The 27743-nt window shown below is 48.7% G+C and overlaps 15 protein-coding genes across 17 annotated transcripts; 8 read left to right on the plus strand and 7 right to left on the minus strand.

Annotated features, from left to right (window-relative positions):
- Positions 1-350: 350 nt before the first annotated feature.
- On the plus strand, positions 351-1385 carry FVEG_12447 (hypothetical protein; the record flags this gene model as incomplete). Its single annotated transcript, XM_018901790.1, has 2 exons — positions 351-426; positions 484-1385. 2 exons carry the CDS (start codon positions 351-353, stop codon positions 1383-1385), a joined length of 978 nt encoding a protein of 325 aa, XP_018760361.1.
- A 768-nt stretch (positions 1386-2153) lies between these two features.
- Positions 2154-2585, plus strand: FVEG_12448 (hypothetical protein; the record flags this gene model as incomplete). Its single annotated transcript, XM_018901791.1, has 1 exon — positions 2154-2585. One exon carries the CDS (start codon positions 2154-2156, stop codon positions 2583-2585), a length of 432 nt encoding a protein of 143 aa, XP_018760362.1.
- A 427-nt stretch (positions 2586-3012) lies between these two features.
- Positions 3013-3477, minus strand: FVEG_17271 (hypothetical protein; the record flags this gene model as incomplete). The annotated part of the gene is made up of 1 exon (XM_018906520.1): positions 3013-3477. One exon carries the CDS (start codon positions 3475-3477, stop codon positions 3013-3015), a length of 465 nt encoding a protein of 154 aa, XP_018760363.1.
- A 668-nt stretch (positions 3478-4145) lies between these two features.
- FVEG_12449 (hypothetical protein) lies at positions 4146-5930 on the minus strand (the record flags this gene model as incomplete). Its single annotated transcript, XM_018901792.1, has 2 exons — positions 4146-4166; positions 4248-5930. 2 exons carry the CDS (start codon positions 5928-5930, stop codon positions 4146-4148), a joined length of 1704 nt encoding a protein of 567 aa, XP_018760364.1.
- A 638-nt stretch (positions 5931-6568) lies between these two features.
- On the plus strand, positions 6569-8389 carry FVEG_12450 (hypothetical protein). Of its 2 annotated transcripts, none has more exons than XM_018901794.1 (2): positions 6569-7044; positions 7101-8389. In XM_018901794.1, the coding sequence occupies exon 2, from the start codon at positions 7154-7156 to the stop codon at positions 8030-8032; it is 879 nt and encodes a 292-aa protein (XP_018760366.1). In that variant the 5' UTR covers positions 6569-7044; positions 7101-7153; the 3' UTR covers positions 8033-8389. The 2 variants fall into 2 exon arrangements, with proteins under 2 accessions (XP_018760366.1, XP_018760365.1); XM_018901793.1 differs by having other exon boundaries at positions 6576-6615; positions 6748-8389.
- A 24-nt stretch (positions 8390-8413) lies between these two features.
- On the minus strand, positions 8414-9729 carry FVEG_17272 (hypothetical protein; the record flags this gene model as incomplete). The annotated part of the gene is made up of 3 exons (XM_018906521.1): positions 8414-9120; positions 9183-9322; positions 9383-9729. The coding sequence occupies 3 exons, from the start codon at positions 9727-9729 to the stop codon at positions 8414-8416; spliced, it is 1194 nt and encodes a 397-aa protein (XP_018760367.1).
- A 248-nt stretch (positions 9730-9977) lies between these two features.
- On the minus strand, positions 9978-10509 carry FVEG_12453 (hypothetical protein; the record flags this gene model as incomplete). Its single annotated transcript, XM_018901795.1, has 2 exons — positions 9978-10089; positions 10139-10509. The coding sequence occupies 2 exons, from the start codon at positions 10507-10509 to the stop codon at positions 9978-9980; spliced, it is 483 nt and encodes a 160-aa protein (XP_018760368.1).
- Positions 10510-10806: 297 nt separating this feature from the next.
- Positions 10807-13551, plus strand: FVEG_12454 (hypothetical protein). 2 transcript variants are annotated; one of them, XM_018901796.1, is made up of 6 exons: positions 10807-11202; positions 11266-11528; positions 11579-11690; positions 11746-12000; positions 12051-12152; positions 12205-13551. In XM_018901796.1, the coding sequence occupies exons 1-6, from the start codon at positions 11087-11089 to the stop codon at positions 13190-13192; spliced, it is 1836 nt and encodes a 611-aa protein (XP_018760369.1). In that variant the 5' UTR covers positions 10807-11086; the 3' UTR covers positions 13193-13551. The 2 variants fall into 2 exon arrangements, with proteins under 2 accessions (XP_018760369.1, XP_018760370.1); XM_018901797.1 differs by having other exon boundaries at positions 11266-11690.
- Positions 13552-13711: 160 nt separating this feature from the next.
- On the plus strand, positions 13712-13909 carry FVEG_17273 (hypothetical protein; the record flags this gene model as incomplete). Its single annotated transcript, XM_018906522.1, has 1 exon — positions 13712-13909. One exon carries the CDS (start codon positions 13712-13714, stop codon positions 13907-13909), a length of 198 nt encoding a protein of 65 aa, XP_018760371.1.
- Positions 13910-15036: 1127 nt separating this feature from the next.
- FVEG_17274 (hypothetical protein) lies at positions 15037-15960 on the plus strand (the record flags this gene model as incomplete). Its single annotated transcript, XM_018906523.1, has 1 exon — positions 15037-15960. The coding sequence occupies one exon, from the start codon at positions 15037-15039 to the stop codon at positions 15958-15960; it is 924 nt and encodes a 307-aa protein (XP_018760372.1).
- A 214-nt stretch (positions 15961-16174) lies between these two features.
- Positions 16175-17140, minus strand: FVEG_12455 (hypothetical protein; the record flags this gene model as incomplete). Its single annotated transcript, XM_018901798.1, has 1 exon — positions 16175-17140. One exon carries the CDS (start codon positions 17138-17140, stop codon positions 16175-16177), a length of 966 nt encoding a protein of 321 aa, XP_018760373.1.
- Positions 17141-17951: 811 nt separating this feature from the next.
- On the plus strand, positions 17952-19829 carry FVEG_12456 (hypothetical protein; the record flags this gene model as incomplete). The annotated part of the gene is made up of 4 exons (XM_018901799.1): positions 17952-18093; positions 18149-18522; positions 18594-19310; positions 19362-19829. 4 exons carry the CDS (start codon positions 17952-17954, stop codon positions 19827-19829), a joined length of 1701 nt encoding a protein of 566 aa, XP_018760374.1.
- Positions 19830-20774: 945 nt separating this feature from the next.
- FVEG_12457 (beta-lactamase) lies at positions 20775-22239 on the plus strand. Its single transcript, XM_018901800.1, has 3 exons — positions 20775-21359; positions 21412-21709; positions 21766-22239. Exons 1-3 carry the CDS (start codon positions 20835-20837, stop codon positions 22179-22181), a joined length of 1239 nt encoding a protein of 412 aa, XP_018760375.1. The 5' UTR covers positions 20775-20834; the 3' UTR covers positions 22182-22239.
- Positions 22240-22398: 159 nt separating this feature from the next.
- Positions 22399-24672, minus strand: FVEG_12458 (hypothetical protein; the record flags this gene model as incomplete). Its single annotated transcript, XM_018901801.1, has 1 exon — positions 22399-24672. One exon carries the CDS (start codon positions 24670-24672, stop codon positions 22399-22401), a length of 2274 nt encoding a protein of 757 aa, XP_018760376.1.
- A 1981-nt stretch (positions 24673-26653) lies between these two features.
- FVEG_12459 (hypothetical protein) lies at positions 26654-27217 on the minus strand (the record flags this gene model as incomplete). Its single annotated transcript, XM_018901802.1, has 1 exon — positions 26654-27217. The coding sequence occupies one exon, from the start codon at positions 27215-27217 to the stop codon at positions 26654-26656; it is 564 nt and encodes a 187-aa protein (XP_018760377.1).
- Positions 27218-27743: the final 526 nt, after the last annotated feature.

Below are 27743 nucleotides of genomic sequence, written 5' to 3' on the forward strand. Positions count from 1 at the left end.
TCTTCCTCTATTGCAGGTTTTCCAGTGTAGTCTATTATTACTGGGCTTCTCTGTCTTTAAAAGGGCTAGCTTATTTTCCCAATTAAAAAGAGAAACCACTTAAGCTATTAAGTCTTGATGCTATTTATGTAGAATGCAGGTTGGGGATTTAAACGGACTTAGCAATGCGGCTCCGGCGTTAGATCTGGCCGTCGAAGAATAATATGGGGTACTTAGCCGGGTCTGACAGGCGCTCAGTTGACCGGAACCTGTATTTCGGGAGGCTATAAATAAGAATCGGATACCCGGAACCTGTTGTATTAGCACAGAGAGCTCAGCAGCGGACCAAGAGATCCCTTTGTCAAAGTGTCATGGCGCAGTTCGGTGCAGCAACAACTGGACGAGAGGTTGTCACAGCCTTCCCGGAACGTGTTAAAGACAAAACATGTAAGTCTTCCCAGTCTTCAGCTTGAAGATCTCTTCATTGACTGATTGCGTTTTTAGTTCTTATCACAGGACCTTCTCTCAATGGCATTGGTTCAGCAACAGCCTACGCCCTGGCAACCGCGTCTCCCCGAACTCTCATTCTAATCGCCCGCTCCAAAGCCAAGTACCAACCTGTAATCGACAAGATCCACGAGATTGACGCCTCAATCGATGTAAAGTTTATTGAAACAGATCTAGCCTCTATGGCAAGCTTTCGTAACGCTACTGAGGCTATACTTTCCGACAGAGACATCACGGCAATCGACGGAGTGTTCAACAATGCAGGTGTCATCACCAATGATCTTGTGCGGACGGTAGATGGGTTTGAGAGTCAATTTGCAATCAACCATCTCTCGCACTTTCTCCTCACAAACATGCTTATGCCTCGACTGTTGACATCGCCCTCCCCAAGAGTCGTCAACATCTCGAGCCTCGGACACAAATACTCCGAACCAACATTCCATGATCCCCACTTCAAGGACATAGACCCCAAGAGCTACAGCCCAGCTGAGGCGTATGCTCAGTCCAAAGGAGCTCAGATTCTCTTCTCCGTAGCACTTAACCGGCGGTATGCGCAAAAGGGACTTCGGTCCTTTGCCGTGCAGCCAGGGAACATGGACAGTGGGATGTATAGTCATATGAAGCCTGAAGTATTGATGGATATGGCACAGAGAATTACGGGGAGGAGTCTTGAAGATGCAAATGAGGCGCTTACGAAGACGGCTGAAGGAGGTTGTGCAACTGGTATTACTGCCGCGTTGGCACCAGACCTACCTGATGGTGTTTTCATGAATGACTGTCAAGTTACTAAAGATCCCGAGATTGTTGCGGCTTGGGCGCAAAATGATAGGAAAGCAGAGGTCTGTTGGGAAGTGAGTGAAGAAGCGATTGGGCAAAGATTTGCCACAGACCTGGCATGATATGAGAGAGACGCTCTAGAACATCTGGCACCCGGATAATAAATTATAGGCTGAAGTTCCTGCTGAAGTGTTATGGTGAATTGTTCCGAGTCCCTCTTTATTTTCTGGTCATTCCTTCATGCTTGGATTCTAGAGATGCATCGAGCCGTGGCGAGGCTTGGCATCCTTACATAACCGCGTGAAATGCTGACAGTGCAGGTGAGTCAGCGGTGTATCCATCAGTTCACCTTCCTATAACTGACTGAATTGAATGGACATGTTTATCGATATCCCAACCGTCGACAGAATATTCCCTGCTATTTAGACAACTGCCCTAGAGATCTTCAATCTCCTGAACAACTGGATCTTCAGTCTGGGCAGGTTCAAAGTGTCAATAAAGTACAAAGACAAACTCCTACTGGGTTGAGGATTTCTCTATAATGGTCTTTACCATCTCCATAGTAGAGCTCATGCAGTGTATGATGCACTGCACTCTCGGGAGCATGACTCTATGTGTTGTGAAGCTTGGCATGATGCTCAGCCAGCCGCTTCAGCTCGGTCCATTCTCTCCCTTGAGTCTTGAGTTTGGGCAGACGTAGGCACTGCAGAGGCCCAGATGGTTATAAAAGGTCGGCGTAAACCCATGAGACTCTTGGCTTCTTCTTCCTTACGCTCAACGCCAGCTCCATTTGTCTCTCAGTTTAGGCTTGTCCCCCAAAGAATTCTACCGTTTGTACTTCTGCCTGAACAAAGAGCTCCTAAGCTAATCATCGCAAGAATAACTTCATCATGCACTTCCCAAGTCTCGCAACCATCCTCGCCCTCGCAGCCTCCTCCTCAGAGGCAGCAAAGATCAACCTCGAAATCGGCTACTTTTCCTTCATAATTCCTCCCACCACTGGCAACACCCCCGGAATCGGCTGTAGTCCATGGGCACTGGCCACAGGCGCCGATGGCTCTACCAAGAGTCCCACCGGTATGAAAGGAAGCGACGAGTGCCCCAACTCAGAGCTCAGGAACTTCTGCCAGCGGTTCGGATGTCCCCGGACGTTGAGATTCGGCGACACGCTTGCTTTCCAGATTCAATCTGGCAGTGGACAGAGCCTTACGGTCAAAGGGAGTGTTCTTAATGGAAAGTCGCAGACTGTCACGTGTGGACGATCTGTCGTGACGCACTCTGGGAACAAGTACCGTACTAATATCTGCTACTGTAATCTTTGAGTACCAGGCTGTACATGGTACTTAGCCTGAGAAGTCTGAAAGAGGATGCGGAACGGTGATTTGGGTCACATATACGGTTGGCAAAGACAGTGGGCATATGAATGCTTCTTATCTTGCCATGTTTGCCTGAGGTAAATAAGATCTTACATAATAAAGACATTGTCTGCGGTCGAGAACAAAAAGCTCTAGTATTTTTCTCCGTCTATCTCAAGTTCTTAACACGCTTAGGAGAACATCGCCTCTGTTGAACGCAGCATGGTCCTGAATAAAAGCCTAAACCCGTGATGCCAGTCTTGATGGTCGCATGCTGGCTGATTTTGGCGATAGTCTTCATCGTTCGTTTGTACAAGCATCATATTGAATGAACTCCCTAGAGCTGGAGTTACAGCTGATATACCTCCCAGCGTGCCGCAGCATCCTGCCACTCCTACTGACCCACGCCCTCCTGTTCAGAGTCAGCTTCGCGTGCAACCTCACTTCCCGCATCCTGATTCATCCCGGTGTTTTCATCCTGGCGACTTTTCTGTCCTTCGGGTTCAGGGTTATCGTCCGTTTTCAGTCTAGGATCCTGGTTTTTGTTACGCTTGAATCTCCTGCGATACCCAAACCTATATCCCTTATAAGGATGTTTATATCTCATATATCTGCGCCAACGAGGCAGAAAATGCTTGATTGGCTCTGCGCTATTAACCCACTCAGCAGGGTATCGTTCTTCGCCTGGCTGGGTTGGTGGTTTTGTGCACACGTCGCGAATCCATTCCCAGTCCTTGTCTGTGAGCATGGGAAGCGAACCGGGATGGTCGTCGTGGAAGCGCTGCCGCTGACGTCCAAGCTCATATGGCATGAAGCGTTCAAGCACGGTGACTGCGTTGAGATAGGGTTCAGTTGGCATTTTGTAGTTTTTCAATTGATAGTAGTGCTGGGAAGTATTGGGAGAGACAAGGGTATATGGCTGTAGATATGTTGTGGTGATTGAGGTGAGATAAAGAAGGAACTGGCTTTAGGCACGGAGACCTTTAAATAATTATTCTTGTAGCGGTAAGTTACTTGTAGTTCTGTATCTTTGTTCTTCCAGTGGGAAGGTGAATGAGGTATGTTCTTCAAAGCGGGCAGTGTAGTCACGCAGTTAAACGCACTGTTCACCAATCTCAACGTTGCGAGCTAGACGTGTTATTGGCTGTTGAGACTTGTGGCTGAGAGCTTATTCTGGAAGACAGAACTTAGTGTTGGGTAGTTGGTATACTGCCCGAACTGACTTTAATAAGAGTGTTATTTGAGTTGATAGTCCCCAGAGCTGGTGGCTCACATCACGCGCCTCACACACGGATTGTTCGTAGTCTGAATTATACAGAAGGGCTATAAAACTCTGATAATGACCACTTTCTCTTTATCTCTAACGAGCGCCCTATCCATCTGAACCTAGATCACTTCAGTCCGGCCTTCACAAGATCACAGCACAGCAGAGTATAATTACTAAACACGCCCTTAGTCTATTAGTAATCATATCCGTTTTGTACAGCCCGTATGCTCTTGCTCTCCTAATGTAGTCACTTCCCAGACTTATTCTGACATGCATACTTTCTGTACTGTGTTAGGCCTAGGTTGAAAAACCTCTCTTGATCTTGTAGCATGACCCTTCTTACAGCCCGAAATGTCACATACCTCATCCCACCATGAGATATCATATGGTATCACCCTTACCAGGGGCTGCCCATCCTCGCCCAAAAACCGGGAAATATAAAGCCCAAGGGGACCGTCACCTTCATTCTCCCCATCCACGTTGCTCACCCAAAGCCACCTTGAAGACGCTGGTATGAAACCAGTCTCTTCCCGCCCTCGCTCCTCCATTACCACTGTACCAAGCTCCCCCAGTGCTAGAAACTGAGGATCCCAAGCACCCTCTTGCCAGGTGACACTCTGTATGAGATAGAGTGCCTCCATACGAACATCGTGGACTCGGCATAGACGAGCGATACCGGACAGTGGAAGCAGTATACCCTCTCCTAAAGTGATGTGACGAGGAACGCCATTTCGTACCTGCTGCTTCAACCATGCCGTACAGTCGTCAAGCAGAGCTTTGAACGTCTCCTCATACCGGTCATAAGACAAGTCGCACGGTATAAGAATACAATCCAAGTGGATCTCTGATATGATGCAGTGTATCTCCAGTAGCTTCAGCCGGTGAAGATGGTCCTCGTCCAGGTCACTCTTGAGATATGCCCGGATCACCTCACGCCACGACAGCGCTTGCTTGTATAGAATTCGGCCGCGTAGATGAAATGACTTGATGAATTCCGGGTCTTTCAGTGCCACTACGTCGTGGGCTTGACCTATATACGCCATCATGGCACTGTTAAATAATCTCCACCGACCAAGAAGGGACCTTGGCAAATCTACCCCAAACACTGGCGGTTCTGTGGCAGAGACTGTATTTATCTGCCTGTAGATCGGTATGGCTGATATTATTTGGCGGGAGTATTGACACATCATCGAAAAGCAGAGGAACGTATGCTGAACCGACGTGATCTCATCCTTGCTACCTTCAGTGCTCCTTTGCTGTGCAAGATGTTCGTTCAACAAAGCGGTAACACTTTTCAGTATACTGTCCACTGACCGGTGATTCCCTTGCAAGATCTCAAACAAGGCCATCAGGATCGTCATGACCGTCATGGTCCGTACAGACACATGCGCTGGGTCAAGCTTTAATCGCTCACGAAGGCTTTGAACGCCTTTGAGGTAATGCTTCAACGACGCAGCGTGATTTCTGTTCCTGATACTGCTTGGGCCCCAAACCTTTAGCGGTGAAGGTTTCGATTGGGCTATAGACTGCTTTGTGTCTCGCGCGTCATCGGCGATGGCAAGGGTTAAGGCGCCAAGTGCTAGCACAAGCTGACGAATGGAGTCATCCTGATGCACACCAGTAAGAATCGTCCCCTCGCAGAAATCCATGTAAAAGCTCCCCGAGAGCTCCGGCGCCACGTGATACCGAAAGGCATCGAGGTACGGTACACTGTGTCTATCGAGCCCAGGCAGCGTAGACGGCGCCAGCGGCAGGAACTTCACCGGCACGACCTGAGCGGGTGAAATGACAACAACCTCATGCTTTGTAGGCTGCGTCTCATACCCGTCGCACACAAAATCCCCACGAATACACCGCGCACACGCTGGTTTTCCCTCGTCACACTTGACGCGTCGTGTCTTGCACGTCAAGCAACCACTGCGGACTTTCGGTTTACTGCGGCGATGAAAACGCTGCTTGGATCTTGCGTTTCGTCGTGGGATGAGTTGGACGGGGAGGAGCAAGGGCCCTGCAGAAACGAGGGGAGGGGAATGATTGGTCGCCATGAGAAGGGAGGGAGGAGAGTACGGCAGTGTCAAGAGGGTCGACCCAGTGATTACCGAGCAGGATTCTTATATCGGCACATGGGATGGGGTCGAGTCAGCAATTTAGGGCTGAAGACTAGCGGAGAGTGCCGTGCAGTTTCTGGACTAGTCTTGTGGAGTAATTGTCACTAAGAAAAGATCTTTGGCACTGAGATATTAATATATACAGATACATTTTCTTGAGCTCAGCATTCTATAGAGGTCAGTAAGGTCAGCTCGGGGTAGTCATAAATTTAGATCAAGGAATTGTATGACAAATTTGGAAGATTCCAAAAACATCTCGTGTGCAGTACCCGAATGAGAGTCTGGTCTGACAGGACACAGGAGGCCCTAGCGTCACACGAAGGAGCAAAAAGCTTACAGGCGGTTAATCCTCAGCCAATAGATAAGCTCTTCTTATCCGGCCAATCACCTACTTGAACTCGTAATCCCACAATCGGAGAGTCGCGGGAGGAAATGGGATGATAACCTAGACTCTCTCGAGTTGGTAAACTGGCCTACTCAATAGTGGTTAGTGGTATGCATCTCTTGCAAACGTAGAGATATAAAGGAGCCTATTTCCGGAAATTCCACTCCCTAGAAAGCTCCCTAAACATGTACTTTTGCCATGTTTGCTCTGCCATTGCGGTTTTAATCATCAGATCGTGTGAGTCTGCCGAGCACCAGAACTCGAGAACCTTACAGCAGATACTTGGGGATACCATCAGGCCTGACTTGCTATGGGTTCAAGAGGAATGTTTTCCCCAGAAGCCCTGCGTCTTGCTTATTGACTGCCCAGTACTGAAGGCTTATGATTGACCGTTCTTTGACGAATTGGCGTCACAACAGCCGGAAGACAGATCTAGACCCCGTCCTCAACTACCGTGGAGATCCCCACTGTTTCCAGCGAGATACAACTGCCGCCAAGATCAACTCTATTCGGCGGCAGCGGACGACGGCTTGGAATAATGGATTCGCGAGGGTCATTGCTACGCTGACTGATGCATATTAAATACCTCGTTCTTTGCGAGGTCTAGAATTCCCATGTCACCGCTTTATCTTGATTACTTTATTACCGTTTAGCTAGGCTCACTATGTACGGTCTCAATCCGATCCCGACCTTCCTTGCGCATTGCTTATTTATCTCACAAGCCGCGGCTCGGACCACTTCTTCTGAGGTGTGCGACTTCAAGCCTGACAGCCGCATGCCAAATGGCTCATGGGACTCTCACCTCCACGTCTTGGACCCAGTTCGTTTCCCGCCTATCCCGGGATCATACGAGTTCGGTACATACACAGCATGGGATGCGACCATCCAAGAAACGCGACTCGGCTGTTCGCACATGGTTTTGATCCAACCATCTGTCTACGGAAATGACAATACCTTGCTTCTTGATACTCTCAAGGCATTTGGGCCGGACAGGGCCCTTGGTGTCGTCGTGTTTGACGTCGCCAACACCTCAGCTGCACAGCTTAAAGAATGGAATGACCTCGGCGTTCGTGGTGTTCGGTTGAACTTTCAGTCAACGGGTGATGCACCGCCTGCCGAAGAACTTGGAGATATGATGCAGAGGTATGCAGACGCTATTCGACCTTTCTCTTGGGTTTTACAGATCTACATTGCCATGAAGGACATACCTGGTATCGAGCCAGTGATTCCAGATCTCGGTGTCAAAGTTGCCATTGATCACTTGGGCCACCCAGATATCCCAAAAACGAACAATTCTGGGTCTGCGCTCGATCCGCACTCTCTATCTGGATTTGACTCAATGCTGCGACTCTTGGAGGGAAATAACGCCTGGGTCAAGGTGTCTGCCGTCTATCGCCTTTCAAAAGCCCCAGGACCCTTGTACACTGACCTTGACCCTGTCATCCTTGAGCTCTTCAAAGCAGCGCCGTCTCGACTCGTTTATGCCTCAGATTGGCCACATACTAGATTCGAGGGACTCGATATCAAGCCTTGGACTTCTCATCTTCTTGATCTGACAAACGGAAACGTGCAGCTACGAGATCAGCTGTTTAGGGAAAATGCACAAGAGCTGTGGGGTGGTGATACCACAATAGCCAGTTCAGCGAGGCCTTGACATTGAAGCAGCATGTCTATTTAAATCCCAATGTTCCCGTGCTTTTATACAGCCAAGTAACCAGCTATACATAGTGACCGGGCATGAAGTCATACACAAACGCCGAGGCAGCATTTTCGCTTTCCAAACCTTGCACCGCATGATAATGTGTAGTTTCTCTTAATGCTTGCTAGACTGACTAGGGACTGGCTCCATGATCCCCGTGATAGAGGATACAGCGCCTGTCTAAAATTCTGCCTTGGGACATGATGCTCCACTTACAGTGGTCGGTACCTTGTTGCCAGTCCAAGTGACCATTTTGACTGTACATCACCTCGAAAACAGTATGCTACTCATCGAACATACGCCCTAACCCGGCCAAAACCTAGCGACTCTCTTGCCTCATTCACCTGCAGAGCCATCTTTCTGGAAATGGTCTCGGATGAGCTTTAGGTAAGCTTCCATCCACTGATCGTTGACAAAAACCTGGTGGCCCTGATATCTCACCAGGCCCTGAAACACACTCGCAGCATCTGACAGCAACAGGTCCGCAATCGGCGTGGCTCCCTTATCGTCATTCCCGAGTTTGCGTTCCGCGGCCGCCAGCATTTCCTTGTATTCCTTGAGCTTCGGCTTCGTTCTCTCGATGCGCTCGATAGCCGCGGGTCTCGTCTCGACACACCCTGGGGGCTCTCGATTCAGCCCCGTCAAGACTGGGTACTGGGCGACAACTTCGATGGGGGCCGCCATCACGCCATCAAAGTCGATGACGCCGACGATCTGGAATTTCTCATTGACCAGAAGGTTGTGGGCTCCGAAGTCGCGATTGACAAGGCTGAAGGATTCTTTGCTGGGCTTTTGTTGACGATATAGGGACATGAGATGTCTGAAGAGGATCGGATTTGCGAATGAAGAAGCTGTTTTGACTTCGGGCGACGCGTGCTGAACGCAGACTTGGAGAGCGTGGTTTGAGAGATCTTGATAATACTCCAGTGAGGAGCTCCAAGGTCCCTTGACAGTCTCTGTCTCTGGGCCGATGAAGAAGTCGGACGTTTCTTTATTCTGATAGAGGCTCCCGATCTGACTGAACTTGAAGGAAGAAAGTGTTGCTTGAATCTCAGCCATTTTCTTTCTGAAAGCCGATCTTGATCTGGCGTGCTGAAGAGTCCACCCTCGTATTCATTTGCATCTCGTAATTCCGTGGCGACAGTTCCGTGAATGTAATCCATGAGGATGTACGGGCCGCCAACCTCGTTGTTCGTATCAACGCTGTAGGAATGAACTACAGGGACGGGAATCGAGGTCTTGGCCCTTTTTATTTGCGAGTCTCTATTAGTATGACTTCCCAATACGTGGCTCGAGCGTACCTACTTGAAGAACTTCATGCTCGAGACTTCAACATTGAGAGTGCTGGCCACATCGAGGACTTCGCGGTCGCCGAACACGGTGCGGAGCTCTGGGAGTCTCACCCTGGCAACCCAGCTGGTGCCGTCGGTGAAGTCAATGTGGCGAACCATGTTGAAGTGGCCGATGGAAAACTTCTGGCTGAAGGTGCAAGGGACTCCATTGTTGAGCGCTGAGGAAAGGGACGAAAGATGATCCCAGTTGAGCCCGTCGAGGGCTGCCAGGGCTCGATCGTGCAGCTCGTCGCCTGGATCGTAGGCATCAGCTCCGATCCAAGAGGTGCTTCCAACGGGATCAACAGTGGCGTTGCTCATTTTGAGAGGGATGTGATGTTGGAGATGAGCTGATGAGAAGAGGGAGACTGGTGTGTGATGTGATTGTGAAAGGAACAGTGGGAGGGGCTGGGGTGGCGAAGTCTACCACAAAGAAATACAATGCGGTTGCACAAAGAGAAAAATCGGGTCTAACACTGATTCACACTCCATGCCATGTGAGGAAGATGCTATTCATGACGCGTAAAACTCCTTCATTTTTCTAATTCTCATTTCTGCCAAGATCTGGTCTAATGTAGACTCAGGTTTACTGAGAAGCGACTACAGCAAACACTTCCGATAAACACCCCAGCCAAGATGGAAAGGAAATAGCCAACGTTCATAGTCATGACTGCGAGCATGCTAGACAAATATTAGTCAGAGTCTTGGCTTAGTGACCAAAAGCACTTACAGCAAGTAGCTCACGCCGGCGATCAAAACATCTATCGCTCCCAATATCATAGCCTCATTCGCTCTCCACGGCCGATTGAAAGTCTCAATACCTCGGGATTCCACTAGTAGACCTTTCGTTCGCCTCCGTCTGAGACCATCCCTGATGCTATAAAAGTTGACGCGTAACGCAAGCAACATGCGTAAAATAGTGGCAAGGGCCATGAGGAAAATGCAGACACCTGCATACTGTCCTGTTGTCTCGGGTGCGAAAGACTTTGTCCAAAGGAGTGTCGTCGTGGAAGTGAAGAAGACCATGTTCATTTGCTCCATATCCATAGCGCTGGAGCTGGAAGTTGACATGGGCATTGAACTGCCCGTCGAAGTCGCCATGTCCATTTTCATTTTTTGTAATAAAACAATAGCTTGCTTGTAGTCAGATGTGTAAAGCTACGATTACTTCAATGAAGCTTATATCACCGCGGTCGCGGGTATAGTGCGGTCGGGAATAATCTTATCGCCGCAGATAAACTTGCTCAAGCCTGCTCAAACTTACTCAAGTGCCGATTTATGCGATGATAGCGTGGGAATAGTTGATGTTTTATTGAGAGATCGTCCAATGAGAGTTAATGCTTACGGAACTCGGCACAGGACCCTTGCTTATGATAAAACAGCAACTCGGGCAAGGGTAATACATATCTACATCGCTTTGTATCAGCCAGGCGAGCGATAGATTTCTTGGCCACATGCTTTCACCATATTCTTTTCCATAAAATTTCCCATATCCCTTCAGTCGCCTTCATATAGTAATTCAATTAGTACATCTTAGGCTTGTGGACGACAGTTTGTATCGACTCTCTTCGTTGACGAGACGTCAAAAGATCGTCATCCCTCACAACAATCCTTCATCGCTTCGGCCAGTCATCTTTGACTTGCTCACTGGAAGTCCTCTGCAATCACTCTTTCTTCTATGGAATCAGCAGCCTGGCTCACGGCTCCGGTCCAGTTGACTGGGAGTCGTGCATTCACCTGTGATGGCTTCACCAAAGCGCAATGCGCATGGTACATGAAAAGATGGCACTTTTGGTAAGCTCAGCCCTTTAAACTGACTGGGCACCTCATTAAGACCTATTGCCTAACAACAAGAAGGTACATCGCAGACCATGTCTACGCTTTGCCAACAGTAGCCTTCTTCATGACTGGCATTGGATTATTCACAATTGGTCACTTTATATCATATTACGTTCTTGGCCTTGCGTCTCCGGGATTTCGTGGGCCTAAACCCTGGCGTATGTTGATCGCCACCATCAGATATCTTTCGTATCGTGGATTTCATGTTGCATCACTTGGGTTCAACTCGGCTTCCGTAGGGGTGCTGTTATTGGGTCTGGCTGGAGCCGTCTTCTTTTTCTGTAGGTAAAACGAACAGTCTCGAACAGGAGCGATTATTAACGTGAGATAGGCATGGATTTGATTCCTCAGCCGTACTACTGGCCATCGCTAGACTTTGGCGGCTCGCCACCGCTGGGAACAAGATCAGGTTGGCTGGCTTTGGGCTGCATGCCATTTGTATTGTTAGTCCAGAATCACCTGATCTGACCTCTTACTTTACTGACGGGTGCATCATAGTGCTACTGCAACCAAGACAAACTGGATTACCCTGCTAACAGGCGTCTCACACGAGAGACTCCAAGTGTTCCATCGATGGATAGCGTATGCTTTTTTTGTACTTGCTCTCATGCACACATTCCCATTTATTGTGTATCATATCAGATTTCACGATATGCAGATGCATTTTAAGATGAGCCTCTTGTTCTATTGGACTGGTATCGTCGCCTTGATCTTCCAGGCCTGGCTGACCTTTGCGTCGCACAGTGCCATTCGGTAAGTTTACCACGGCGACCGATCTGACAACTGGCTTATAGAGAAATTAGAAAGCTATTGGGATATGAATTCTTCAAGGCAACGCACTTCCTTGCTGTTGTAATATTCATGCTTACTTTCTTTTGGCACTGCGACTACACCTTAACATCATGGTAAGCTTTTTACATCTGCCCTTGCCAATAACTGTTACTGACTCGATTGCAGGCACTATTTCATAGGAACAGCTGCTGTATATGTTCCATGTTACCTCTACCCATGGCTACGAACCTGCTTCGAGTATGGAGTTCGAACAAAAGCTCATATCAAAGTGGAGGACAACGGTTTCGTCCGTATCACCATCCCGGCCAACTTGACATGGGAAATAGGACAGCACTGCTTCCTGCGCTTCACTAGCTTTGGACTTACACAAGCCTTGTCAGCGCACCCATTTACCATCTGCTCCCTACCAGCAATATCCCCAGACGACCAGTCATTCCTTGTCTTTTACCTCAAGCGACACCGAGGTTTTACAGCGAAGCTCTATGAGTATGCCTTACAGAACCCGGGAGCTCAAGTTTCGGTGCTGGTTGATGGACCATATGGTGGCGTCAACACACAGAACCTTGTGAACAGCAACCATCTTGTTGTCATCGCGGGAGGGTCAGGAGCTGGCTGGACTTTGCCTTTCATCGAGCAGTATATTGCGTCCCAGACACGTCGGGCCGATGAAGAGTGTAAAGAGGGCGAAAGAGGGGGATCTCCGTTCTTATCGCTTCGCCTGATACTGGCAAGTCGAGATGCTGAGAGCTGCAGCTGGTATCGACAAGTTGTGAGCGAAATGCTGCTCAACTACTCAGACAAAATGATATCGGGCTTGCAAGTGCAGATCCATCGCACCAGCGGAGGTGTAGCAGAGTCAAGCCTCCCGTCTATCAGTAGCGTCGCGCCTGGCAACAAAGAGTCGGGAAATGAAAGAGCGACAGAAGGTCTGATATCATTTGACGAACTATCCGGGCGACCCGACTTGCCAGGAATGCTGAAAGAGCTGGCAAGAGGTATGATATCGACTGACTCGCTAGGTGTATATGTCTGTGGTCCGGATACGATGCAGAATGATGTTCGAAACGCTGTGGCATCTCTCAACTTGGATATCCTTGGGGGTGCAGATTCCGCGGGTGTGTACTTGCATTCTGAACACTTCTCTTGGGCATGAGCGTCAATTCGATCGCCAGCTTCAGTTAAAAAAAGAAAAAAAAGCAAATCTCCTTCGATCAGAGCTAGAGGGAAATTGTGACTAGATATTGTTAGCTCAACCAGCACCACAGGGTCTCATACAACCAATAGCTCAAGGGAGAAACTGATCAAAATAGACAGTAAGCCTGTACTGAGCTTCCATGGGCACTTCTACCGTCTAGTAAAGTGCTCGTAATCTTCCTCGCCATTCCCTGTAGAAAAGTGTCCTGAGCGAGTGTTCAAGATCAGCACCCACCACCATCGGGCAATTCTGGCAGCCTGCTTTAAGGTCGAGATATTACATAGAAAAACACGTAATATATTTTTCTTGTGCAACCTAACTCATGTTTTGGATGTTCAGCAGCCAGAGACAGCCCAGCGAGGAAAGGTAAGCTGCGAATTGAAGTCGATCTCGTGGGCCCCTGTGCAAGAATTCCCGTCGCTGGATGCACCAATCCGAATCAAACCGGTAAAGATAGTGTGAGCCGCTGACGCGGCTATGGACCTGACTCAAAAGATTCTCGTATTCTCGAAATACGAATACGAAGAATGTCTGAAAGGTCCTGACGCAAAGAAGCTTATGCCGATAGACGAAGTTCCAGGGAATGTTGAAGTCGGCTCCATTGTCGCTAGAACCATAATCTTGGAGCAGGTTGGTGCTGAACCAAAGGGTTTGTCGATATGCTTCGAAGAGTAGATATGCCTCTTGCTGCATCCCAATGTCTAGGTTCAACATGCGTAAATGCTTGTGACCGCTTGGGGAACTTCCAGGGTGCATTTCCCTTTCTCTCGTGCAGTAATGTTCCTCAAGATTCTGTGATTCACAAGTCAGCCGAGATAGCTTACTGAGGGCCTCTAGATTTAACCTCTTTCCTGTACATCGTTCTGGTGGTGATGTCAAGAGCGGTTTCATTATCCTCTCAGCTTGAGGCCGTGTTTGGCAACGTGAATCGTACTCGTTTCTCCGTAAACGATATACCATGAGCGCCTGTGTAAGGGTTTAACTACAAGACACTTGGTAAAAGTTCCGTCGAAGCGACTGGAGGATAGGCTGCTTGTGTTCGAGGAAAACGCACAAAGCATGGGGATCGGCGCCAATTAGGGACTGGATATCCTCAGGGGAGTCAATGGAAGCGAAGATTTTAATCATCAGTTCAGCTGGGAGTTGATCGAAAGGGTTCCCGGACGCCATGATGCTAGTTGAGGTCTGATGAGGTTTGTTAAGGAGAACTTGGGCGCGACACATGGCGGAGGCCTGGGATATTTATACTGAATGATTAAACTTAAACCGCGCAAGGTTTGCACCAGAGGCGACGTTGCTTTCCAGATTGTTTTAGGTTCCAATGTCAAAAGCATAAGGGTTTGACAGCGCTTTGCTCCTGGACAACCAATCAAGGGGTGAACCTTGACTGCGTAGTCATCGGAAGCTTGTATGAATTGTCTATCTATCAATCGCATTGGTTGTATCTCGTGGCAAGTAACCAGGGAAATTCCACGGCACAAAAGTCCAGATATCGGGGCATTAGATAAAAACTCCATATGCCGAGTAAATAAGTAACCGGGCATCGGTCTGATTACTGATATGCTTAGTGAGAGTCCCGCATATAATCCGGCATGTCAACAACGCGGCCTCTTACATGTCTCACCGCAAGCTGACGGAGCTGTTATGCACGGACGTTCATGTAAGTGGAAAACGAAGTAATACTTAGCAAGCACTAGACCTACGACAGCAGCGGCACGACAATGAGCGTATTTAAAGACCCAGAGCTCCCTCCCTAATGGTGGTATTAGTTTCTTACATTGTCGAAAACGAATCATTACAATATGTCGACCCAAGAATCTGCCAAAACTTTATTCCTTACTGCCGATGGGATCGAATTCGCCTATCGTCTCATCGGCAAGTCAAACAGCTCTCAACCTCCACTTCTCATGCTGAACCATGTCCGATCTACCATCGATACTTGGGATCCTGAGCTTATCGACAACATCACCGCATCAGGTCGCCAGCTTATCACTTATGACTACGCTGGACTCGGTCATAGCAAGGGACCTGTCGCAACAAGCATCAAGGGCTTTGCAACCAATCTCCTCGCGTTCCTTAACGTTCTCCTCTTGAAGCTTAGTGTCAAGGAAGTTGACGTCTTGGGCTTCTCTATGGGAGGATATATCGCGCAACAACTTGTCCTAGATTCCCCTGACATTATCCGCAAATTGATCCTCGCTGGTACTGGTCCCAGTCTTGGACCTGGCCTGGTGCGTCCTATGAATGAGATCCAGTCTATCGTCTTCAGCCCGACTCCTGGCCCAGCCACCATCAGTGCTTTCTTTCCTCCTACGACAGGAGACGAAGGCGCAGCCTGGTTGAATAGGAGTACATCATCACGAGCTAGCGTCGCTGGCAAGAATGGCGAACCCGAAATTGCACTATTCACCACAGGGAAGCCTCTTCTCAGTCTGACTCAGGCGTATCTTACCTGGGATGCAGACTCGCTTCCATATACTCTTTTGCAAACTATCCAGAAGGACGCACTTGTTACTTGTGGTGATAATGACCTCATTGTTCCGACGCAGAACTCTTTTGTTCTTGCAAGGCGGCTCTCGAGAGCCAACTTTGTCATGTTTCCCAGTAGTGGTCATGGACACTTGTTTCAGTATGCAGAGTATTATGCAGGACTGGTTGGAAGCTTTTTGGATGGTGATCTTCCGTCTGCTCCGTTCTCGGCCGGAGAGATCCCTAAGTTGGAATAGTGACGTTGTAATACGAACTTTTTTATGCTTATAAAAATGGCTATCTGAGACAGCCTTCTCATCAAGCATATAAGTAATAGCCGGCCATAGGACACATTACGAAAGTACCTAAGTACTATTTTAATCCCTAACGCCTAAGGCCTCTTATAAATGAGAAAGATAAAGTAAAAGATATTTCATATAGCTATCCTAAGAACCATACTCTCCTCATAATCTACTTACTTGGATCTGCCCACAACCTTCCTACTACCTCTTCTTTTTCTATCTCTTCCAAGCCCTTGGGGATGTCGAGGAAGGGAATTTCTTTGAGAATCGGATCAATACGCTTCTCCTCCAGTAAGCGCAAAACTCCCTTGGTTGCACTCAAGTCAGACCCCAGTGTTCCTGCCACTGTCACTGACTTCAACACCACTTCCTGGGTTGGCAGGGTCATGGTCTCGCTGCCCAATCCAACCACCACTACCGTCCCACCTGGCTTTACAGCCGTCACAGCGGAAGCCGTGGTGACGCTGACACCCGCAAAATCGACAATTACGTCCAACGTGACTTCCTTTAGCTCTTCAACGGATCCAAAACAGCCAGCTGCCCCTAGCTTCAGGCCCTCCTCAAGCTTATGCTTCTGCAAATCAAAGCCATAAACTGTTGCCCCAGCTATGATGGCAAATTGGAGGCCTGCCATGCCAAGACCGCCCAGGCCTATGACCCCCATGGTAACTCCGGCCTTCGCTCCCGCCTTGGACATGACAGCAAAGTAGGATGTGGCCAGTGCATCCATAGCCACAGCAGCCTGGGCGAAGGAGACATTTTCGGGGATTTTGATAACCCGTTTGATAGGTACCGCAACATACTCAGCGTATCCTCCGTCAAATCCAAGTCCAACGGCAAAAGCCCAGTCGTGCTCCTCTACAGGTTGACAAATGATGAGGCAAGCAACCCGATCACCGGGACGATAGTCTTTGACGGATGAGCCGACTTTGGTGACTATGCCAGCCACTTCATGACCACATATGAGAGGGATCTTTATCCAGGCATCGTAGTGGCCTTTGAGAAGATGGCAGTCTGAGTGACACATGCCCGCGGCCTTGACCTGAATCTGGACATGCTCAGGTCCGGGTTCAGGTATCGGAGCGTCAATGAGTTCCATGCCCGACTCAACGCTGGAGTACCGAAAGGCCTTCATTTTTTTTAAAACAGAAAATTTTAATTTGGAAGAATAGATGCAGGTTCATGTAAAACTTGAGAAGAAAAAATTAAGATATTCAGTAGGGCCGGTGCATCCTTTAATAATCTGAGAGGCAATAGGCAAGAAGAAAGCACAAATCACAGTATTGGAAGACTATCAGATATCGAATTGCGGTTCATCTAGCCGATGCAGGCAATGAAAACGTGATACTGTTTTCTTTCGTATAATGCAAGTTACGACTAACCACCTAAAGCGATGTCTATTGGCTCCATGGAGCCAGAATGCACTAACGCTGATCGAAGTACCCACGAGAAGCACATGACGCATAATCAAACGAAATGAATGGTGCAAAGTCTTCGCACTGTACGCTGCCGCAGCGAGCGGGGACTACTTGGCGGCACCGCTCGCAGCCGGGTCAAGTGCCTCTGTTCCAAGGGGCACTAATGGGATAGCGTCCTTTAGCCCCAACTTTGCGGCACTCGGCAACGTCACTCTCGTTGCTTTAGTATATTCAGATTTCACCAAGGCACGAATGCAGATCGCTGCAGTAGACACCCACGGACTGCGGAGGTGGGTATTGCTAGGCCTACCGCAGTGCGGAAGACATGTGTAACACGAACTTGTTGTGTTGAGAGACTAACACAGCTAATGCTATAACCGGTCGTCCTATGTCTAGATTGTGCTTCCAAGTCGAGGATGTTGATATAAGGATAGTCGGTCCAAGGCATCAATTTCGCTTTGTCTCTAGAGCACCACGATCATACCAATCATCGTTTACACGAATCGGACAGTCTACCACAACTTCAAAATGACTACTCTTAGCAACAGACAACTCAAGACCAGCAAGTTCAGCACTGACCTTGCTGACCATTCGGAGAGTCATGCATCCAAGGCCGGCCCGTACGCCGAAAAGCAAGATCTTGATGTTCTCGTCGTCGGTGCTGGCTTCGGTGAGTTTGGCCTTGCACAACACTGCGGGCCTGAAATAATCTAACTATGTTGCAGCGGGAGTGTACATGCTCAAAACACTTCGTGAACGCGGTCTCAAGACGGTCATTTTCGAAGCCGGAAACGATCTTGGCGGCACTTGGCGATGGAACTGCTATCCTGGTGCTGCAGTCGACTCTGAAGTTCCCGAGTATGAGTACTCTTGGCCCGAAGTTTACAAAACTTGGTCTTGGCGAACCAACTATCCAAACTACCAAGATCTCCGTAACTACTTCGATCATGTAGACAAGGTCATGGAGATCAAGAAAGACTGTTCTTTCAATACGAGGGTCATCGGGGCACACTTTTCGACGGACGAAGGGAAGTGGTCTGTTGAGACGGCGGACGGTCGAACAACCAAGACGAAATATCTCGTGCTTGGTACTGGTGTCGTGAGTCTACCATCTTCATGTCGCCATTCTTGATAGATCATAATTTACTGACGATATCCTGCTCCACATAGTTCTCCAAGAGATTCGTCCCCAGTTGGCCAGGGGTGGATAAGTACAAAGGCATCATTCACCATTCGTCCTTCTGGCCCGACGAGGAGATTGACGTTAGGGATAAACGCTGCGGTATTATCGGCACCGGAGCCTCTGGTGTGCAAATCACCCAGGCCTGGGGCCCAAAAGCCGCTGAGGTCAAGGTCTTTCAACGGACACCCAACCTTGCTGTTCCCATGCGGAGAAAGGATCTCCCTGCTCAAGGTCAAGACAAAAAGCTCTATCCTGAGATATTCAAGCTCCGTGAGACAAGCTTTGCAGGTTTTACCTATGATTGGTGTGAGCGCAGTACCTTTGATGATTCACCAGAAGAGCGTGAGGCCTTCTATGAGAAACTCTGGCAAGATGGTGGATTTAGGTTCTGGGTTGCTAACTATAAGGATACACTGCTTAACCCAAAGGCTAATGAAGAGGCCTATCGCTTCTGGGCCAAGAAAACGAGGGCTCGTATCCACGATGAGAAGACTCGGGATTTACTGGCACCAATTGAAATGCCACATTACTTTGGCGTCAAGCGCCCTTGTCTGGAAGAGACATACTACGAACAGTTTAACAGGGATTCAGTACACGTCGTGGATACCAAGAACAACCCGCTCCGCGAGTTCACAGAGACTGGTATCACCCTTGAAGACGGGACCCATCACGAACTCGACGTTATCGCCGTCGCCACCGGATTCGTGAGTTCTTTCGTATCAGGTTATGAAATCAGTCCCCCCTAACTTTGGCAGGACGTGTCTACCGGCTCCATGACCCAGCTGGGCCTTCATTGCATCAACGGGACTGACCTCGAGTCAGACTGGCTCCCCGGGGCCAAGACGTATCTCGGCACTACCGTACCCGGCTATCCAAACATGTTCTCCATCTACGGTGCCCAGGCCCCGACCCTACTCAGCAACGGTCCGACAACAGTAGAGATCCAGGGCCGATGGGTGGTCGATGCCATTATCAAGATGGAGCGTGGAGGCGTCAAATACATCAACCCCAAGACTGAAGCCGCGGACAAGTGGAAGCAGCGCGTTGTTGATCTGAATAACGCTACTTTGTTCCCTACCACCAAGTCTACGTATATGGGTGGTAATGTCCCTGGCAAGGCGTTTGAGCCTCTGGCTTATGCTGCCGGTCTCCTGGCTTACAAGAATGAGATCCGAGCTGCGTTGGATAATTGGACCGAAGGTTTTGAAGTTGTTAAGATCTGATTGCGCCTATTTGTATAGTGGGTTTATTCTTGGTTCCTATCAATATAGGTAGCTAGGATTCATTACAAATATTATTACTGCTTATAGTACAAGGTAGCCTCTTTTCGCCATGTGCATGCTACAGCTCATGAATTAGGTTTGTTGCGTCGCCATTGTCCGCTCTCAACCACAGGTCTCAACAGCTAATAACGCATCTGGTTCATTAAATATACTTAGCAAATCCTTTCATTCAGTCAGTTCTGTATTGGCAAATTCAAGTGATGAATGTTGTGATATGCAACGAGAAGGTAGCAGAATCGTATTATAAAGAAATACGTTGAACTCAGGCTGAGAACGAGTTCGGGATTCAATTAAACGCGGTTTATATGTCCCAGCTTTGCCATTCTTAACCTCGGGTTGCTACTGGCAATGCTTGCTCGGAAACTAGCATACTTCAAGTGCCAGAGCGAGGACACTACAGTAACTAAGTTGTCTGTGCTGAGCTAGCCAAGGTCTCTATACTGGTTTGAGCTTTTAGCCACAAGCTTGATACCTACCGGTATTCGTATTCTCTGTCACGGTACTCCGTCCATGCCACAACGCTACTACCCCGCAAGCTAAAACAAACCGCACGCTAGTACCCCGCAAGCTAAATTAGTCCCTTGAATAGCATGGAAATAGGCAGTAATGCTAAGGATTATTGGCAGATCATGGCCAAAGAAGTCAACAAAGCTGCTCTCATTCAGGCTCCTATGCCGCAGACGAGGCATTTTTTTTTGGAAAACTACCGGTGCACACATGACCGTCCCTGGCTTCAGCGGTATACAACGAAATATACCTGACTCGCACGACAGCTCCACTGGGACGGCGTTGCAATGCCGCGCTCTCATCAAGGTGTAAATGTACTTGTGAGAGCCGACGGTATATAAGCCCATCTCAGGGTGACCCAAAGCATCGTTCCTTGGTAGGACACTAGCCAGAGTTGTTAATATCAAACTTATAACATATCACATTCACACCCACATAATGCAATTGAACGAGGAAACCTTGTCCCGTCTTCGCGGCATCGTGGAGCAAGCTTGCGAAAACCCTCAGCAGGACATCCCCGGAACGTCGGTTGTCGTGATTGGTAAGGATGGGGAGGAACTGTTTGCTCATGCCGCTGGAAAAAGAGGTTTAGTATCACAGGAGAACATGTCCCTGGATAGCATATTCTGGATTGCATCATGCACCAAGATGATCGTTGGTCTGGCCTGCATGCAGCTAGTGGAAAAGGGAACACTCCGTCTCGACGACGGTACTCAGGTCGAGCAGCTATGCCCTGAACTAAAGGACATAGAGGTTTTGCAGCCAGATGGTACCTTGGTAAAGAAGGACAAGGCGATTACCCTGCGGATGCTGTTGACACATACCTCTGGACTCGGTTACTCTTTCTTCAGTAAGAGGCTTAGGGACCGGGCTTATCCTGCGGGTGCAGATGAGTTCGGCGGGAGGATCGAGGATATGTTACCACCTCTCCTATTCCAGCCAGGCGAGGGTTGGGAATACGGCGTAAGTAGTTGCCTGACTACCATTTCGGATGTCCGAAGCTAACGGAGCCCAGGTCGGAATCGATTGGGCTGGTGTCGTTGTTGAACGCGCGACTGGTCTCAAGCTCAATGACTATCTTCAAGAGAGGGTGCTCAGGCCGCTTGGGATCACAGAGATGTCTATGTTTCCCAGCCACAATATGCAAGCCAAATTGGCATACATGCATCAGCGGGGGCCAGACGGGACTTTGAGACCTTGCAATCATCCGATGCGGGCGTCTTTGGTGGTTGACCAGAATGACAAGGCCAGAATGGAAAATATGTTCAACAGTGGTGGCGGCGGCATGTTTGCGAATGCTCGAGACTACTGCAGTGAGTTCCCAGGAATCTATGTCTGTAGACCACGAAATTCTAATACCTTTTTAAAGAAGTTCTTGCTGTCTTGTTGAACGACGGCACTTGTCCCAAGACGGGTGTCAAACTTCTAGAGAAGCAGACAGTGGATGAAATGTTTAAAAACCAAATTCCCCAGTTCCCCAACTTCAGCCGTCAGGGGATTCAAGCTGCTAGGCCTGACTTCACCAACCCTGTTCCTGAGCTCTATCCTGTCGCTGGCGACCCTCCTCAAGGATGGGGCCTTATCTTTATGCTCAGCAATGGCGGGCCCACAGGAAGATCAAAGGGGACGGTGCATTGGGCTGGGCTACCGAATCTTTGGTGGTGGGCTGATCGTGAGAACGGTGTTGCTGGAATAATTTGCTCACAGATTGTACCTTTCGGCGATATGAAGGTATTGGGGCTTTGGGGCGCTATTGAGGCCACAGTCTATCAAGCATTGGCTTAAGCGATGAATCCGTTTATTCTAGTGGATCTACCAATACAAGACTGCCATTTTGAAACTGCTTTATGTTGTGCACATCCAATGCCTTGTATCCAGCTGTTTAAATGTAAGGCTATCGACTTTAGCTCCTAAGCTGTTCTCTGAACAACTAGATAACAACTCGGTCTATAAGAAATAAATCAATAAAAAGTAGTCATAACTTATCTAAATTGGGTGTCCATTACATCAAATGCCAAATGAACCCGGCACGCATATTAACCATGGCATGCTGCAGCGCTTCAGCAAGGGCTAGAGCCATGTCGGACTTCTTCCCCAACAGCCATAATACCTTGATACAGTTCTCGGCCTCCTGCAGTTTTTGCTTAAACCCAACTACGAACGTGGATGTGCCTCTAGCATCTCGCATGTTCTCGGCCTCCTCTAGGATAAAGACACTAGCCTTGGAAAAGGCCCTGATGAGGATCATTGTCCATGGCTCGGTAAGAATAGTGCCATCGTTGAGTGAAGGATGAAACTCTGGTGACTCGGGCGCTACGTCAAGGTAGCTGGGGATTGTTGCCACGTTGCCCAGGCTAGCAAGCTCCAGGGTACTATTTTCCCTCAACCGAGCAACCATTCCCGTGGCCATTCGCTCGTGCTTTGCTTCGTCAAGACCCAGGTCGCTATCGTCGATGAATTCGATGATGTCTGCGAGCATCAGGACTGCTAGGTGCCAATGTGCTGATATACAAATAAACCAACCCCGGATGCGCTGGGGGACGTTTGGGAAGCCCTGAACCAGTTCCTTGAAGAATGCCCCGTGTCTCCTATTCCAATAATCATATATCAAGGCTGCGTTGAATATTATGTCCTCTAATTGTCGGCTTGGAGCAGACTGTCGTAAGGCATTCTGTAGATACGACACATGTCGAAACAAGAGGACCTTGACGGGACCTGATATCATGATATCTTTGGCTGCCTCCTCGTGCGAGCATGGCCATTGAGTCCTGCAGGAGACTTGGCTACCTGCGCGCAGGAAAACTTCATAATTCCACCTATACGCACCTGTAGCACCGTTGCATAACTCAACATCGCTTTGGATGTCATATCGACATTCCTCATCAACCACCACAATGGGCCGTTCGTACATTGTCGCAGCAACTGTGTCAAACATGATGGCGAGCCAGTAGAGTAGGCCTATCGTGTCTCGGTCCTCGCGAGCCATGGCCGCGATGCCGTGATTCATTTGCTTATCCTTGGACCGAAAGCCTTTATTTATTGAATCACATCGAGCCTTCAAAGTATGCATTCTCCTAGCTGCCCGCTCTGCGTAAATAGGTGGGTCGTCCTTGTCGATTATATGCTGGACTTGTGATCGGACGGATGGCCAAGTTAGGATTCTATTTTCGGATTCAGCCTTGCGCACACTGTTCCAAGGCCTTTGTGCCATGCTGAAGATAATCTCAGCACAAGCTACTTGATACGAGTCAATCTCTGTAACATCTTGTAGTGCGCGGTGAGCGTTAATCCAGAAATGTCGCTGAAGTGCCCGATCAAAGTCCTCTTCCGAATTGTCTGAGGCCGCTTCTTGTGATGAATCGGAGTATCTCCTACTAGCTCTTGCACTACCCTGAGCCCATTGTGTAGCAAATGCTAGCACGGCAAGCTTCAAGGCGCTGGAAGCTGCCTTCTGCTCAGAAGGTGTAATATCCAGCACTTTGCAGGACTGTGCAATGTTATCGAGCCTTACTGTACGCTGTAGAATCCTGTTAGTCCACGAAGTCTCCCACGCTGGTGCAAGCGCAGCAACGCTCGTTGAGTCACGGCTCTGTCGATACGGACATGTCATCTCGACCAGCCAGCATGACAGGTGATGCTCAAGCACATCATGGTAAATCTTGATCAAGTTCGAGGAAGTCAAGTGTCTGTGAAATGATTTTGAGAGGCTGTGATCAGTTGAAAACGGTGAGAGTGCGCCCTGTGTGGGACTCGTAGAGTAATTTGAGCTTGTCGCGCGGGTAACACGGTCGAGATGGTTGCCTCTTCTGGACCTAGAGTCTGGTCTTGGGCATCCTTCGATATCCTCAGCTTCCGCTAAGAAGTCTGGAATAGCGCGATCAACACCAGAGAGTTCGCATCCATAAGAGGGATTCTGGTGTCGCATAAAGTGGCTCCCGGCCGGGGTCGCGGAAGCCGGGTTGGCTAGTAGATGTTCGCCAACTTGGAGCTCGCCATTATTATCATTGACATCCGATGGAAGGGCACCCAGGCTCTCCGTAGAGTCTAGCCAGCCGAAGTCATCTGAAGCGGCGACATGACTGGGCTGTGAAGCCTGCGTTGTACCTAACCACGGAATATTGTCCCAATTGCCAAACGCTATGGTTCCCATGTCTCCAAGCGGGAGGGAGTTGAAGGCCTCACTGTAGTCTGGCCGGTATTGTAAAGCCTGCATAGATCCAGAAGGCATACCAGCATTCCAATCATAACAAGTTGTCGAGCCATGTGACTCTACCATCGTGGGCGTTGAGGCATCTTGTTGCCGTGGAAATGCCCCGACGCTTTCTTTCCGACTGTGGAAAATCCAAGCAGAGCGTGAACGCAAGTTTGCTTTGACCATGGTGCACGTTTTCTTAGTCTTGGTACAGTAAGAACAAGGCCGGTGTCTGCTCTCACTCTCACTGTTACCAGCATACTCCCTCAGCTCCGTAGGCAGCAACAGGGCGTCACATGCCCGTTTTGATCGCCTGCATTGATCGCAGGCTTGGTTTTGACGTCTTCGTCTTGCCCCAGTAATACCCGTGCTAGTAGCACCAAATGATGAAGTCGCTAGTGTAGCCATAACTCATAAAGCCAATGACAATGGGATGTGCAAAGAGCAGACGAGAGAAAGGCAAGGATGGATAAGCAGAAGTAAAGAACTGAGTAGCATCCATTCTGCCGCCGCCATTTTACTCACCCCCGCACCTGACTCCCCCGCAATCAGATACACTACCCCAGGTTTCGTTAGCGGCCAAGTTTTACACTGTGCTTTGTTGATTGCAGGAATCCTCAAACTTTAATAACGCTAAGAACACGATGATTGGTCATGAGTGATACCCCCTTACATACTGTACTGCTACTGGTTGTATGAATTTCTTTGAAGGTACATCGTCAAACCGGGGTATGTCGAGATCGGGTGAGAAGAGAAAGTGCATATCCATTGCTGCCCTAGGAAATCAGTGACAACGTCAGTACAGCCTCGAGTAGATATCACATACTCAGTGCCTAAAAGCAGGCTTCTGGGTGGCTGCAGTTGCATCTTCAGCTCGATTGGCTGCCTTGCGGCGGCTAATCATGCCATATCGGGCAGTCATTTACTGAATTATGTTTAAGATCCTGTTCCCTTCCAAAGATTACCATCTGATAACAGTCTGTTAGATAGCCTCAAGTGTGGAGATGTTGGACTTCATTGACCTGTAATGGATGTCTAGACTGCTGTGTATGACTTTCACGGAGAAACCCTACGAATGTCTACTCAGGCTAAGCACCTCCAAACTTATCCTTCGTTACTATTTATTGATGCTCATAGCCGAAGTACTTGAATGAGTTTATTAAGTCTCAGCTATTGCTGTGATGGAATTCATTGCCTTCTTTTGTTTCAACGGCCTCAGATTATTCTCGGCTTGGAGATTCGGAACGTAGTACAAACCGTCTCAAGCATTCCAATAACATCAAGATTTTAGGGCCCAGCCTGTGGCTTAGTTCTGGGGTTGGCGTGGTGGCCATTAGACCCTTAGCCAGCCCAGTTCAGGAAATAACTACATATCGTGACATGAAGATGTAGACTGAAGTTCCACGAAACTGATTCTCTCAGCTGTGCCGGTATCCTATTTCCGATTGGGCTTTGATTAATGCATTACCTTGTGTACTTCATCAGAGGTACTTATTTACTCACTCTCTATAGCGATATTGAATGCGCTTAAGGGTTGCAGTAGGCAATCTTGTCGTTCATAGAACCCTAGAGGCAGGACATGAGGTTGTTGGGAAACTGGGATATAATACCCGCTTCTCATGTGAAACTCCTTGTTACCATCAGAGTAGGCCGGCGAATCAAAGCGGTTTGACAAGGCTGGTCGGGTCTGTCAAACTGGGGCTGGGAAAATCACTGTTGGAGCTGATAAATCTGCTGTGGGCTCATCATATCTCCAAATTATATACAAGATCAAACGTAGTACTAACACCGGCCTTAAAACGATTGAGATAGACCACCGCTGCTAGTTAGTATTTAATCAAAGAAACTCGTTATCTGTATCGACCTTTTCATAGATACTGCGAGAATAAGTTATATGGGGGACGCTGCTGAGCAGGGCCGGTGACGGGCCAAGGAGACGGTAGAACATCGGAAGATTTAAGAAGGAGAATTCATCTTTCCTGCTAGTGGAATATTCTAGAGGGAAAATTATGGATAGGTTGCACTTTCAGAGGGGAGGAATAGCTGATATTCATGGTTGCGCTAGCTAATAGCAGAATTCCAAAATTCTCCGTCTTCGGACCCAGTCTCTAGCAGCTGCACCCACATGAGCGAGAGACCCAACAGTTACTACCGCAGCCAAACGTGAACTTGTTTGTTCCGCAGTTTTCATACTTGTCACATGTTCTCCAAGGACCCCTCCCATAGCTGAGGCAGTCCAGCACCACTTGCCACTCCTCGACGCTCCACATTGCTTCCAGCAATAGCCCCGAGAGCAACCATAAGGCGCTTTGTCGTAACAAGCTCTTTCTTCAAATAGGCCGGCAGAAGGCGTAGCCGTCGTGTCAGGATCCAAGTCCTCCTCTTCCATTGGGGCCAGAGATGCTCCCTCAAGAGGATCCAATGTTCGGTTACGGCCCATGGGATGGTCGGCGCAGAGGCGCAGCTCAGATGGTGCTACCCCCTCAGGCAGGTCTCCTGGTGCAATATTGAGAATGCCAAGATCGCCACAAATGGCTACTGCACCAGCAGCAGGTGATGCTGGTGTTGCTGCGGAAGATGCCAATGTGACATAGACAAGAGCGACGAATGCTTGATGGAAGTACTTCATGATGATTTGTATCTAGAAGATGAAAGTTGGTATTGAATTGAGGAGTTGTTTGTAGATATGGAAACATTGTGGATCCGATGTGATGAGAGAAGCGAGCTTTATGCAGCTGGCTCAACGTCGACAACTTTTGCTGATGATGGCCCAAAGCTTAACGCTGCTTGCGCTTCATTGAAGAAATAAAGGAATGCATATCGCTGCAGGGCCCGAGCCAGCTCTTAAAGGTAGATCAGGAGGTGGCCTCTGCAGATGCAGATCTTTATTGTTGCAATATTTGGAGTTTACAATAAATCATACGCAGTGAAGTGGTTTAATCACGTCCTATGTGCTATGGGCTATTCCTTTTTAGCCTCCTAACTTAATGAAATATGTTGGGCGGCCTAAATAGGGTTTCCATACGTCAAAGGACAAAGTGGTTTGTTGCATTACCTCTCTTTTGAAGTGCTTATCACTTTAGGCCTAAAGATGGAGAAGGGGACCAGCTGCGATGAATGGCATGGGGTAGACTCAACTACTGTCCATGGAAACT

Source organism: Fusarium verticillioides, chromosome 4 (assembly GCF_000149555.1).
Source record: "Fusarium verticillioides 7600 chromosome 4, whole genome shotgun sequence".
NCBI classification, from domain to species: Eukaryota; Fungi; Ascomycota; class Sordariomycetes; order Hypocreales; family Nectriaceae; genus Fusarium; species Fusarium verticillioides.

What these genes read in the sequence shown, in the direction of transcription:
- FVEG_12457 (XM_018901800.1), top strand. Translation starts at nt 20,835, where the DNA reads ATGCAATTGAACGAGGAAACCTTGTCCCGTCTTCGCGGCATCGTGGAG. An exon ending in GCGAGGGTTGGGAATACGGC is followed by an intron (nt 21,360 to 21,411) that starts GTAAGTAGTTGC and finishes AACGGAGCCCAG; the next exon opens with GTCGGAATCGATTGGGCTGG. An exon ending in GAATGCTCGAGACTACTGCA is followed by an intron (nt 21,710 to 21,765) that starts GTGAGTTCCCAG and finishes ACCTTTTTAAAG; the next exon opens with AAGTTCTTGCTGTCTTGTTG.
- FVEG_12450 (XM_018901793.1), top strand. Translation starts at nt 7,043, where the DNA reads ATGTACGGTCTCAATCCGATCCCGACCTTCCTTGCGCATTGCTTATTT.
- FVEG_12454 (XM_018901796.1), top strand. Translation starts at nt 11,087, where the DNA reads ATGGAATCAGCAGCCTGGCTCACGGCTCCGGTCCAGTTGACTGGGAGT. An exon ending in TGGAGCCGTCTTCTTTTTCT is followed by an intron (nt 11,529 to 11,578) that starts GTAGGTAAAACG and finishes AACGTGAGATAG; the next exon opens with GCATGGATTTGATTCCTCAG. An exon ending in GCGTCGCACAGTGCCATTCG is followed by an intron (nt 12,001 to 12,050) that starts GTAAGTTTACCA and finishes TAGAGAAATTAG; the next exon opens with AAAGCTATTGGGATATGAAT.